The sequence below is a fragment of the Carcharodon carcharias genome (genome assembly GCF_017639515.1).
Source record: "Carcharodon carcharias isolate sCarCar2 chromosome 27 unlocalized genomic scaffold, sCarCar2.pri SUPER_27_unloc_7, whole genome shotgun sequence".
Classification (NCBI taxonomy): domain Eukaryota; kingdom Metazoa; phylum Chordata; class Chondrichthyes; order Lamniformes; family Lamnidae; genus Carcharodon; species Carcharodon carcharias.
Window position 1 is genome coordinate 332,172 of NW_024470651.1, and position 12,337 is coordinate 344,508.

General features: G+C 45.8%; 1 protein-coding gene across 2 annotated transcripts; it reads right to left on the minus strand.

The window, feature by feature from the left end:
• Positions 1 to 5,803: 5,803 nt before the first annotated feature.
• Positions 5,804 to 8,687, minus strand: LOC121273965 (zinc finger protein 229-like). Of its 2 annotated transcripts, XM_041181097.1 has the most exons (3): positions 8,517 to 8,687; positions 7,407 to 7,461; positions 5,804 to 7,254 (listed from the first exon to the last, which is right to left on the minus strand). In XM_041181097.1, the coding sequence occupies exons 2-3, from the start codon at positions 7,434 to 7,436 to the stop codon at positions 5,950 to 5,952; spliced, it is 1,335 nt and encodes a 444-aa protein (XP_041037031.1). In that variant the 5' UTR covers positions 7,437 to 7,461; positions 8,517 to 8,687; the 3' UTR covers positions 5,804 to 5,949. The 2 variants fall into 2 exon arrangements, with proteins under 2 accessions (XP_041037031.1, XP_041037032.1); XM_041181098.1 differs by lacking the exon at positions 7,407 to 7,461.
• Positions 8,688 to 12,337: the final 3,650 nt, after the last annotated feature.

Consider the following 12,337-nt stretch of genomic DNA (forward strand, 5'->3'; position numbering starts at 1 on the left):
CCATTGGGGTTTCCCGCTTCTCATTATTCCTGGTTTTAACTCTGTGTCTACAGCATTAAATATAATTTAAATTGAATAAAACCCATCCAAACACTCGGCAGTTTTCCTATTTCTGTTCATTCCCGAAAATATTCACAAAACCTGCGGTTGGAACTGGAATAAAACTTAATGTTATGTTTGCTTTCTGAGTGTTTGTCTCTCCTTAGAAACAAACCCTTGTCCTCTGTCACTCTTGGTGTACATGTCTGTGTGTGTTCCTGTGTGTGTGTAAATGTGATTCAGTTCCCCGAGGAGTGAACACATTTTTACCATCACAAACTTTATTCACATTAATTATGCAGATTCACATTAAAATGTTGCAGAGAAAAAATATCAGGATGAACGATGCAGGAAAGAGTTTGCAATGTTTGGAAGGAGGTGCAGCTAAGAAGTGGAAGATGTGAATGATGTTATTGATGATTGAGAGGAATGCATTGCAACTTTGGGGCTTTTGTAGGTCGATTACCTTCGACACTATGAAATTCAGAACAAGCTGAGGCTCCAGGTGGAAAACAATGTTTGTCTCCATATATGTTGGGATATGGGAGTTTTGTTCTCGCATTCCTGGTTAGCTCAGTCGATAGACCATGAAATGCTGAATTTCAGGGTGGTGGAGTTGCACCCCATGCTCAGTGCTGTAGTCATTTAAAATCTTGCTGCTTTCAAACAAAAAAAAACCCTCATTCCGTGGAACTTACAAGGCAGACATTCACCACTGACACACATCAAATTCAAAGCACTTTCGTGTCGCATCTCGTTCTGCCTCTGTCCCCGCCTCGCCTCCAGCTCTCAGGTCAATTAGCTGCTTGATGCAGACACCGTCAGTTCATGGGAATGTAAGAGACAAGGCGATGGGTTTGCAGGCAACAGGGTAAATAGACACTAGGATCTCATTTTCCTGATTCTCCCAGATACTGATTACAGGAATGTGCACAGTGCCGATTATCCACACTCACACTCTCCTTCCAGTCTTGTATACGTTGTCCAGCTTTGAAATTGTACATATTTTCACAATGTGAAGAAAACAGAGCTGTCATAAGCTTATATTGTTCAGCAGGTGCACTGCAAGAAGGTAGATAAAAGGCCCCACAAGCCTCCTCCATCACTGAATAACATCATGGCAGATCCCCAACCTCAACTACAATTTCCCACCCGATCCCAAGGACCCTTCATTCTCTGAGAGTCCAAAAATCACAAGAATTTTTGGATAAAAGCTAAATACTGTGAATTCTGGAAATTTGAAATAGAAAGAGAAAATACTGGAAACACTCAACAAGTCTTGTAGCACCTGTGGAGAAAGAAAGGGAGCTAACATCTCGAGTGCATATGACTTTTCTTCAGAGCAAATAAGGATTTTTGTTTGTCTTTTCTTCCATTGACCCAACAGTTAGTTCTGCAGACACCTGGTTGAAATCAGCAATAATATAAATCACAGTCGGTAAGGCTTGAACTTAACTGATGAAACCCCAATGAATTTTAAAACCATCTACTTAACCACACAGCCATGATGTTAAACAATTACCCAATGCTGTCCATTCAGTCATCAATAACTTCATTCACAGCTTCCGCTTCTCAGCTCCACATCCTTCCAAACAGTGTGATCCATTTTCCTCAGGATTAATTCCTGGATTTAATGTCCTCATTTTGAAATCAGATTCGCTTCAATATCCAACACAAATTGAATTGCAAACCTGACGGACAAACAATAGAAAACAAGTCACTCGGTAACACAAATCCCATGGAGCTCATTTTCAGATTCACAAGTCAGCTTTTCAATAAAATGAAGGAATTTTACAGTGAAAATATTGAGAAAGTTGGTGTGACTTATATTTGTGACTCAGTCACTTCGGTATTCTGTAAATGCTGCTGGGAGATTTGGTGACGGGGATATAATCTACCTGTGTGTTCCTGAGCCTGTGCTCAGTGTATTGGGAGGTTTGGTCCGGCTTGGGGAATCTTGTGTTCCAGGGATGGGCAGTAACCCGCTGACTGAAGCTGCAGTCGCTGCTTTCTGCTGGCAGCGGGTGATTGGAGAGTGCGGGGCTGGAATATTGCTGCTTTTCCCTGTCTTACTCACTGTGAAGCTGAGGTGGGGAGAATAATTTGTGTTTGTTTGGATCTAATAATTTCATAGATTTCCAATGGATTAGATATCGGTACATAGTAGTCCCAAATCATTTCTTATTATATTTGAAAGAAGAAAGTAATTTCAAAAAAACTGCTTGTGTGGGAACTCACAGGGTAACAGTAGATCTGGCACCATTTTGGGGATATTATCTTGCAGCTCAAGTCCCCAATGACAACCCAGAACTGTGTGACAACGAACGCTGATGGTGAAAAAACAGTAAACACTTCAACCCAAGATGGTCACGAACCATCAACCATTCAATGAACAAGCAAACACGCCAACCAATTGCCTACAGAGTGATACGGACTTAATTTACAAGGTATCTTTGCTAGCGTGTCAGTGAACCAAATCTTCAGATGTCAATTGTTCTCTATCAGTTTTATTCTTCCAAAATAAAGGGTTACATTACATCTACTGAAGAATATAAGCTTATGACAGCTCTGCTTTCTTCAAATTGAAATCCAATGTGAAAATATGAACAATTTCAAGGCTGGACAATGGACATAAGACTGGAAGGAGAGTGTGACTGTGGATAATTGGCACTGTTGTCGTGAAGCTATTAATATCTATAATATTGTTGGAAAAAAAGATGCCAGGAGGTGAGGAAGGACTTATCTCCAGAGTAGAACCCAATGGGGACATGATTATATTTGTACAAGCTCTCCCAAAGTTTGAGGAAAAAGATATTGAAGCATTCCTTATTTCATTTGAGAAGATAGCTAGACAAATGAAATGGCCACAGAAGTACTGGACATTATCACTACAGCCTAAGCTGGTGGGTAGAGTGCATGAGGTATATGCTTTGGTGTCTGAAGGAGTATCAGTGAATTATGATATGGTCAAAAAGGCTATTTTGAGTGCATTTGAGTTGGTTCCTGAAGCATGTAGGCAGAAATTTAGTAATATGAGAAAATAGCGCAGGCAAACTGATATTGAGTTCGAGAGAGTAAAACAAAGTAATTTTGACCAGTGGATACAGGCATTAAAAATAGAGACAACATATGCAGCTCTTCCAGATGTGACTCTTTTGGAAGAATTTAATGATTCAATTCCTTTGGTAGCAGGAACCCATGTAGAAGAACAAAGGGTTCAAACTGTAAGGCAAGTAGCAGAGATAGCTGATGATTATGAGTTAGTGCATAGAGCCAAACCCTTTTTTCATAATTAGCTTCTGCAGCCCTCTGTGGTAAAGAATTCCACAGATTAAACGTTTCTCATTCCTCTGCATTACCACTAATCTTTGCCACATTGTAATTTGTTTTCAGTTTGGTATTACCCTTAACTTCTTTGGTTAACCATGGTTGGTTTAGTCCCTTCCTACAATCCTTCTTTCTCACTGGGATATATCTTAGCTGAGAGTCATGAACTATTTCTTAAACGCCTGCCATTGTTCATGAACTGTCTTTTCTGCTAAGCTCCTTTCCCAGTCCGCTCCAGCCAACTCTACCCTCATTCCTTTGTATTTAAGTTTAGCATAGTTGTTTCCAACCCAAGTTTCTCACTCTCAAACTGAATGTCAAATTCTACCATGTTATGGTCACTGTTTCCTAGGGGATCTTTTACTCTGAGATCATTTATTAAGCCTGCCTCATTATTCATTACCAGATCCAAAATAGCCAGACTACAGGTTGGATCCAACGTATCATTCTAGAAAACTGCCCCAATTTCATGCTATAAATTCTTGCTCGTAGCTACCTCTGCCAATTTGATTGTCCCAATCTACATGAAGATTAAAGTCACCCATGATTAATATACTGCCCCTTTTTTTGCCCTCATTATCTCCTGATTTATTCTCTGTCTTACAGTGTAGCTACTGTTAGGGGGCTTATAAACTATTCCCACCAGTGTCTTCTTCCCCTTGTTATTTATCACCTGCACCCATATGGAGTCTACATCTTCCAATCCAAGATCTTTACTTGCTATTGTACTTATTCCACCTCATACTGACAAAGCTAACACACCATCCTTTCCTTCTTACCTGTCCTTTCGAAAAGTCACATACCCATGAATATTTAGTTCCCAGCTTTTATCTCTTTGTAACCACATCTCCATAATGCTTATAAGATCATACCCATTAACCTCTATTTGTGCCGTTAATTCATTTATTTTGTTCCAAATATTATGTGCATTTAAGAGCCATTAATTTTGCATTTTTACCATTTTCCCCCCATGACTATACTTGCTGCTGTTTTATTCTGTTTTTACATTCTGTCCCTTCCTGTCAGACTCTGGTATCAATACCTAAAAAGCTGCCCTGCAATGCTGCCATATTTTTTTGCTTTGTTAGCCTATGCATGCCCTCTCCAGAACACTCTGCACCACCCCACCGCCCACCATCTAATTTAAAGCCCTCTCTACAGCCCTAGTTATTAAATTCACCAGGACACTGGTCCCAGCATGGTTCAAGTGAGTCTGCCCACCAGAAGAGCTCCCTTCTACCCGAGTTCTGATGCCATGAACTGAAACCCATTCCTCCCACACCAATCTTTGAGCAATTCATTAAACACCTTGCCTTTATTTACTCTATGAGTTTGCCTGTGGCTCAGGTAGTATTACCGAAATTATTACCTTGGAGGTTCTGCTTTTTAATTTAGCTCCTAACTGTTCAAATTCTTTCAGCAGGACCTCCTTTCTAATCATATCAATGTTGTTGGTACCAACGTAGATGGCGACAACTGGATCCCTCCCCTCCCACTCCAAGTTCCTCTCCAACCCTGTGGAGATGTCCTTAACCCTGGCACTGGGCAGGCAACACAACCTTCGGCACTCCTGCACATGGCTCGAGTGAACTACTACCCCCCTAATTATACTGTCCCCTACCACTACTAACTTCCTATTTCACATTCCCCAATTGAATGGCTCCCTGTATCACGGTGCCATGGTCAGTTTGCTTATCCTCCCTGCTCTTGTGCACACAGTTTGCAAGAAACTAGTAACTTGTTTGACACTCGCAGGGACCGTAATCATGTGTTGCAGTTTCACCAGGTTGACACCTCATTTTTAGGCATGTCTGGTGCTGCTCCTGGCATGCTCTCCTGCACTCTTCGTCGAACCAGGGTTGATCTCCTGGCTGGGTGGCAATGGCAGAGTGGAGGAATGCCGAGTGTTGGGGTTACAGATTGCGGATGGGTACAATTCTGCTGCAGCTGATGGCCCACAGCACCTCATCATTGCCCAGTCTTGAGTTGCTACATCTGTTGGAAATCTATCCCATTTAGCACGGTGGTAGTGCCACACAACATGATGGAGGGTGTCCTCAATGTGAAGAGGGACAGTATCAGAACAGAGAGAGAATCGTTAACAATATTGGCTGACATGGCGAAGTTGAGCGATCAGTATTTTTTTTCTTTGGACAAGCTGAGCAGAGAGGATGTGAGGGAAAATGGGAGAGAAACTAGAGAAAGATGTGAGTTCAGGGCTCAGACAAGGGGCAACTATAGGGACAGATTGCCCAGGTGGGCTAGTGGAAGGGAGGGAAGCAGCTGATCAAATTGTCTCAATCTTAGTGACAAAGAAGTTCCATGAGCTCCTCACACTTGTTGTTGGAGGTGAGGATGGAGGAGATGGGGGAGAGGGAGAGCCCTTCAAAAGGAACTAACTTGTGTTAGAGACATGAAAAAGACTTGACACACAGTCTTTCACACAAGGCTGATTTATTTGACTTTTATCCAGAAAATAAACTCCTCTAACTGACCTGGAGTTTACTGACATCAGCAGAAAGAGACCTCAATGAACATGGTTCAGTCCTGGATGTGATTAACAGCAAAACCCAATCACTGTAGTTACTTGTGAACTCGCTGATGTCTCAGCAGGTGGGATGACCGAGTGAATCCCTTCCCACACTCGGAGCAGGTGAACGGTCTCTCCCCAGTGTGAACTCGCTGGTGTCTCAGCAGGCTGGATGACTGAATGAATCGCTTCCCACACTCAGAGCAGGTGAACGGCCTCTCCCCAGAGTGAATTCGCTGGTGGTCAGTGAGGTGAGATGACCACTTGAACCCAGTCCCACACTGAGAGCACCTGAACGGTCTCTCGTCAGTGTGAACACGTTGATGGAGCATCAGATTCCCTGAACTTATATAGCACTTCCCACAGTCTGGGCATTTAAAAGGTCTCTTGTCTGTGTGACCTCGCTGGTGTATCAGCAGGGTGGATGAGGTAGTGAAGCCCTTCCCACACTCAGAACAGATGAATGGCCTCTCCTCAGTGTGAAGTCGCCGGTGTCCAGTGAGATGAGATGATTGCCTGAATCCAGTCCCACAGTGAGAGCATCTGAAAGGTCTCTCGTCAGTGTGAACACGTTGATGGTACATCAGATTCCTGGAACTTTTAAAACACTTTCCACAGTCTGGGCATTTGAAAGGCCTCTCTTCAGTGTGAACTTGCTGGTGTCTCAGGAGGCTGGATGAATCAGTGAATCCCTTCCCACACTCGGAGCAGGTGAACGGTCTCTCCCCAGTGTGAACGTGCTGGTGTCTCAGCAGGTGGGATAACTGAGTGAATCCCTTCCCACACTCAGAGCAGGTGAATGGCCTCTCCCCACTGTGAACTCGTTGGTGGTCAGTGAGGTGAGATGACCACCTGAACCCAGTCCCGCACTGAGAGCACCTGAATGGTCTCTCGTCAGTGTGAACACGTTGATGGGACATCAGATTCCCCGAACATTTATAACACTTCCCACAGTCTGGACATTTAAAAGGTCTCTCCCCAGTGTGAACCCGCTGGTGTTTCAGCAGATGGGATGAGGTAGTGAATCCCTTCCCACATATGGAGCAGGTGAATGGCCTCTCGCCAGTGTGAACTCGCTGGTGTGTCAGCAGGGTGGTTGAATTGGTGAATTCCTTCCCACATTCAGAGCAGGTGTGGCTGCTTCGATGAGTTTCCAGCACAGACAGGTAATTGAATCCTTTCCCACAATCCCCACATTTCCACGGTTTCTCCACAGTGTGAACATTGCTTTGTCCTTCCATGTTCAAAATCCAATGATATTCAGGATACTTTAAGCTGGGTGACTCCATCAGATCCTGATGTGATGTTTGGTCTGAGATTCCCGACTGTAAATCCTCCCCTTCTAATCTCCTGCGAAACTGATTTAAAACAGAAAAAAGGGAGTGAGAGAGATCCCACAAAAACACAAAGGCAGGTTGTGAAATTGAGCTGAATGAATCTGGGAATTTATGGGACTGGCACTGGGGAAAAATTGACCATGAAAACTGCCGGATTGTCATAAAGACTCAACTGGTTCACTACTGTCCATCAAGGAAGGCATGTGGGCCCAGACAAGACTCTGGCATCTGGATGAGAGAGGGAGAGAGAGAAAGATAGTGAGGTGTGAGTGGTGAGAAGTGGAGAGATATTTCATATTTTTACAACTCAACCAGAAATTTGGCAGAGCCACAAAAATTACAAACGTCCACCCTCTAAAAGGACCAGGGTAGCAGGAGTCTGTGAATACCATCATCTCCAAGTTCACCTCCAAGTCACAAACCATCCTAACTTGTCTGACATCCAGTACAGGATGTACAGAAATTTTGTTCATTTAAATATTGGGAAGATTGAAGCCATTGCCTTCAGTCCCCACTACAAACTCCACTCCCTAGGCACCAGCTCCATCCCTCTCCCTGGCAACTGTCTGAGACTGAACCAGACTGTTCACAAACATGGTGAAATATTTCAGCCCAAGATGAGCTTCCAACCATATATCCACATCATCACCAAGACCGCCTATTTCCACCTCAGTAACATCGCCCGACTCCACCCCAGTCTCAGCTCATCTGCTGCTGAAACTCTCATCCATTCCTTTGTTACCTCTAGACTTTACTATCCTAATGCACTCCCGGCTGGCCTCCCACATTCACCCGCCCTGTAATCATGAGGTCATCCAATTCTCTGCTGCTCATGTGCTTATTTGCACCAAGTCTTGTTCACCCATCACCCCTGTACTCAGTGACCTACAAAGGCTTCGGATAAGGATGGAACTAAATTTCAAATTTCTCATCCTTTCAAATTTCTCATCCTTTCAAATCACTCCATGGTCTTGCTCCTCCCTATCTCTGTAATCTCCTCCAGTCTCACAATCCTCGGAGATATCTTCATTCCCTCTAATTCCGTTTTCCTGACAATTTCCAATTTCCATTGCTCCACCTTTGGTTACAACCACTGCCCCCTATAAAAATGGCGGTCACACATGCACACTGCAGCATATTGCCCCTATAAAGATGGAAGCCGCACATGCGTACCACAGCACATTGCCCCCATAAAAATGGCGGTCGCATATGCGCACTACAGCTCAATGCCCCCTATAATGATGGCGGCCGCACATGCGCACTATACCACATTTTGCACTCACAAGATGGTGGCCGTGAATCAGATTGTGCTGTCGAGATTAACGCCGCGGTCGCCAATTCGGTCCAAACGCGGGTTCGGAAACTTAATCTTCGCAGTTTCAGGCCCGCAGTAGATGTTCATGAAGCCTCCCCGTCCACTTGTCGGCTCCCATTCGCCCTCACCCAGCCGTATGACTGAATTCAATACAGAGATAAAAACAAAAAAACTGCGAATGCTGGAAATCCAAAACAAAAACAGAATTACCTGGAAAAACTCAGCAGGTCTGGCAGCATCGGCGGAGAAGAAAAGAGTTGACGTTTCGAGTCTTCATGACCCTTCGACAGAACTTGAGTTCGAGTCCAGGAAAGAGCTGAAATATAAGCTGGTTTAAGGTGTGTGTGTGGGGGGCGGAGAGATAGAGAGACAGAGAGGTGGAGGGGGTTGGTGTGGTTGTAGGAACAAACAAGCAGTGATAGAAGCAGAATATCAAAAGATGTCAACAACAATAGTACAATAGAACACATAGGTGTTAAAGTTAAAGTTGGTGATATTATCTAAACGAATGTGCTAATTAAGAATGGATGGTAGGGCACTCAAGGTATAGCTCTAGTGGGTTTTTTTTTATAATGGAAATAGGTGGGAAAAGGAAAATCTTTATAATTTATTGAAAAAAAAGGAAGGGGGAAACAGAAAGGGGGTGGGGATGGAGGAGGGAGCTCACAACCTAAAGTTGTTGAATTCAATATTCAGTCCGGAAGGCTGTAAAGTCCCTAGTCGGAAGATGAGGTGTTGTTCCTCCAGTTTGCGTTGGGCTTCACTGGAACAATGCAGCAAGCCAAGGACAGACATGTGGGCAAGAGAGCAGGGTGGAGTGTTAAAATGGCAAGCGACAGGGAGGTTTGGGTCATTCTTGCGGACAGACCGCAGGTGTTCTGCAAAGCGGTCGCCCAGTTTACGTTTGGTCTCTCCAATGTAGAGGAGACCACATTGGGAGCAACGAATGCAGTAGACTAAGTTGGGGGAAATGCAAGTGAAATGCTGCTTCACTTGAAAGGAGTGTTTGGGTCCTTGGACGGTGAGGAGAGAGGAAGTGAAGGGGCAGGTGTTGCATCTTTTGCGTGGGCATGGGGTTGTGCCATAGGAGGGGGTTGAGGAGTAGGGGGTGATGGAGGAATGGACCAGGGTGTCCCGGAGGGAGCGATCCCTACAGAATGCCGATAAGGGGGGGTGAAGGGAAGATGTGTTTGATGGTGGCATCATGCTGGAGTTGGCGGAAATGGCGGAGGATGATCCTTTGAATGCGGAGGCTGATGGGGTGATAAGTGAGGACAAGGGGGACCCTATCATGTTTCTGGGAGGGAGGAGAAGGCGTGAGGGCGGATGCGCGGGAGATGGGCCGGACACGGTTGAGGGCCCTGTCAACGACCGTGGGTGGAAAACCTCGGTTAAGGAAGAAGGAGGACATGTCAGAGGAACTGTTTTTGAATGTAGCATCATCGGAACAGATGCAACGGAGGCGAAGGAACTGAGAGAATGGGATGGAGTCCTTACAGGAAGCGGGGTGTGAGGAGCTGTAGTCGAGATAGCTGTGGGAGTTGGTGGGTTTGTAATGGATATTGGTGGACAGTCTATCACCAGAGATTGAGACAGAGAGGTCAAGGAAGGGAAGGGAAGTGTCAGAGATGGACCACGTGAAAATGATGGAGGGGTGGAGATTGGAAGCAAAATTAATAAATTTTTCCAAGTCCTGACGAGAGCATGAAGCAGCACCGAAATAATCATCGATGTACCGGAGAAAGAGTTGTGGAAGGGGGCCGGAGTAGGACTGCAACAAGGAATGTTCCACATACCCCATAAAGAGACAGGCATAGCTGGGGCCCATGCGGGTACCCATAGCCACACCTTTTATTTGGAGGAAGTGAGAGGAGTTGAAGGAGAAATTGTTCAGCGTGAGAACAAGTTCAGCCAGACGGAGGAGAGTAGTGGTGGATGGGGATTGTTCGGGCCTCTGTTCGAGGAAGAAGCTAAGGGCCCTCAGACCATCCTGGTGGGGGATGGAGGTGTAGAGGGATTGGACGTCCATGGTGAAGAGGAAGCGGTAGGGGCCAGGGAACTGGAAATTGTTGATGTGACGTAAGGTGTCAGAGGAATCACGGATGTAGGTGGGAAGGGACTGGACAAGGGGAGAGAGAAGGGAGTCAAGATAACGAGAAATGAGTCCTGCCCCACAGAACTCATTTCTCGTTATCTTGACTCCCTTCTCTCTCCCCTTGTCCAGTCCCTTCCCACCTACATCCGTGATTCCTCTGACACCTTACGTCACATCAACAATTTCCAGTTCCCTGGCCCCAACCGCTTCATCTTCACCATGGAAGTCCAATCCCTCTACACCTCCATCCCCCACCAGGATGGTCTGAGGGCCCTTAGCTTCTTCCTCGAACAGAGGCCCGAACAATCCCCATCCACCACTACTCTCCTCCGTCTGGCTGAACTTGTTCTCACGCTGAACAATTTCTCCTTCAACTCCTCTCACTTCCTCCAAATAAAAGGTGTGGCTATGGGTACCCGCATGGGCCCCAGCTATGCCTGTCTCTTTATGGGGTATGTGGAACATTCCTTGTTGCAGTCCTACTCCGGCCCCCTTCCACAACTCTTTCTCCGGTACATCGATGATTATTTCGGTGCTGCTTCATGCTCTCGTCAGGACTTGGAAAAATTTATTAATTTTGCTTCCAATCTCCACCCCTCCATCATTTTCACGTGGTCCATCTCTGACACTTCCCTTCCCTTCCTTGACCTCTCTGTCTCAATCTCTGGTGATAGACTGTCCACCAATATCCATTACAAACCCACCGACACCCACAGCTATCTCGACTACAGCTCCTCACACCCCACTTCCTGTAAGGACTCCATCCCATTCTCTCAGTTCCTTCGCCTCCGTCGCATCTGTTCCGATGATGCTACATTCAAAAACAGTTCCTCTGACATGTCCTCCTTCTTCCTTAACCGAGGTTTTCCACCCACGGTCGTTGACAGGGCCCTCAACCGTGTCCGGCCCATCTCCCGCGCATCCGCCCTCACTCCTTCTCCTCCCTCCCAGAAACATGATAGGGTCCCCCTTGTCCTCACTTATCACCCCACCAGCCTCCGCATTCAAAGGATCATCCTCCGCCATTTCCGCCAACTCCAGCATGATGCCACTACCAAACACATCTTCCCTTCACCCCCCTTATCGGCATTCCGTAGGGATCGCTCCCTCCGGGACACCCTGGTCCACTCCTCCATCACCCCCTACTCCTCAACCCCCTCCTATGGCACAACCCCTTGCCCACGCAAAAGATGCAACACCTGCCCCTTCACTTCCTCTCTCCTCACCGTCCAAGGACCCAAACACTCCTTTCAAGTGAAGCAGCATTTCACTTGCATTTCCCCCAACTTAGTCTACTGCATTCGTTGCTCCCAATGTGGTCTCCTCTACATTGGAGAGACCAAACGTAAACTGGGCGACCGCTTTGCAGAACACCTGCGGTCTGTCCGCAAGAATGACCCAAACCTCCCTGTCGCTTGCCATTTTAACACTCCACCCTGCTCTCTTGCCCACATGTCTGTCCTTGGCTTGCTGCATTGTTCCAGTGAAGCCCAACGCAAACTGGAGGAACAACACCTCATCTTCCGACTAGGGACTTTACAGCCTTCCGGACTGAATATTGAATTCAACAACTTTAGGTCGTGAGTCCCCTCCCCATCCCCACCCCCTTTCTGTTACCCCCTTCTTTTTTTTTTTCCCAATAAATTATAAAGATTTTCCTTTTCCCACCTATTTCCATTATATAAAATATAAAA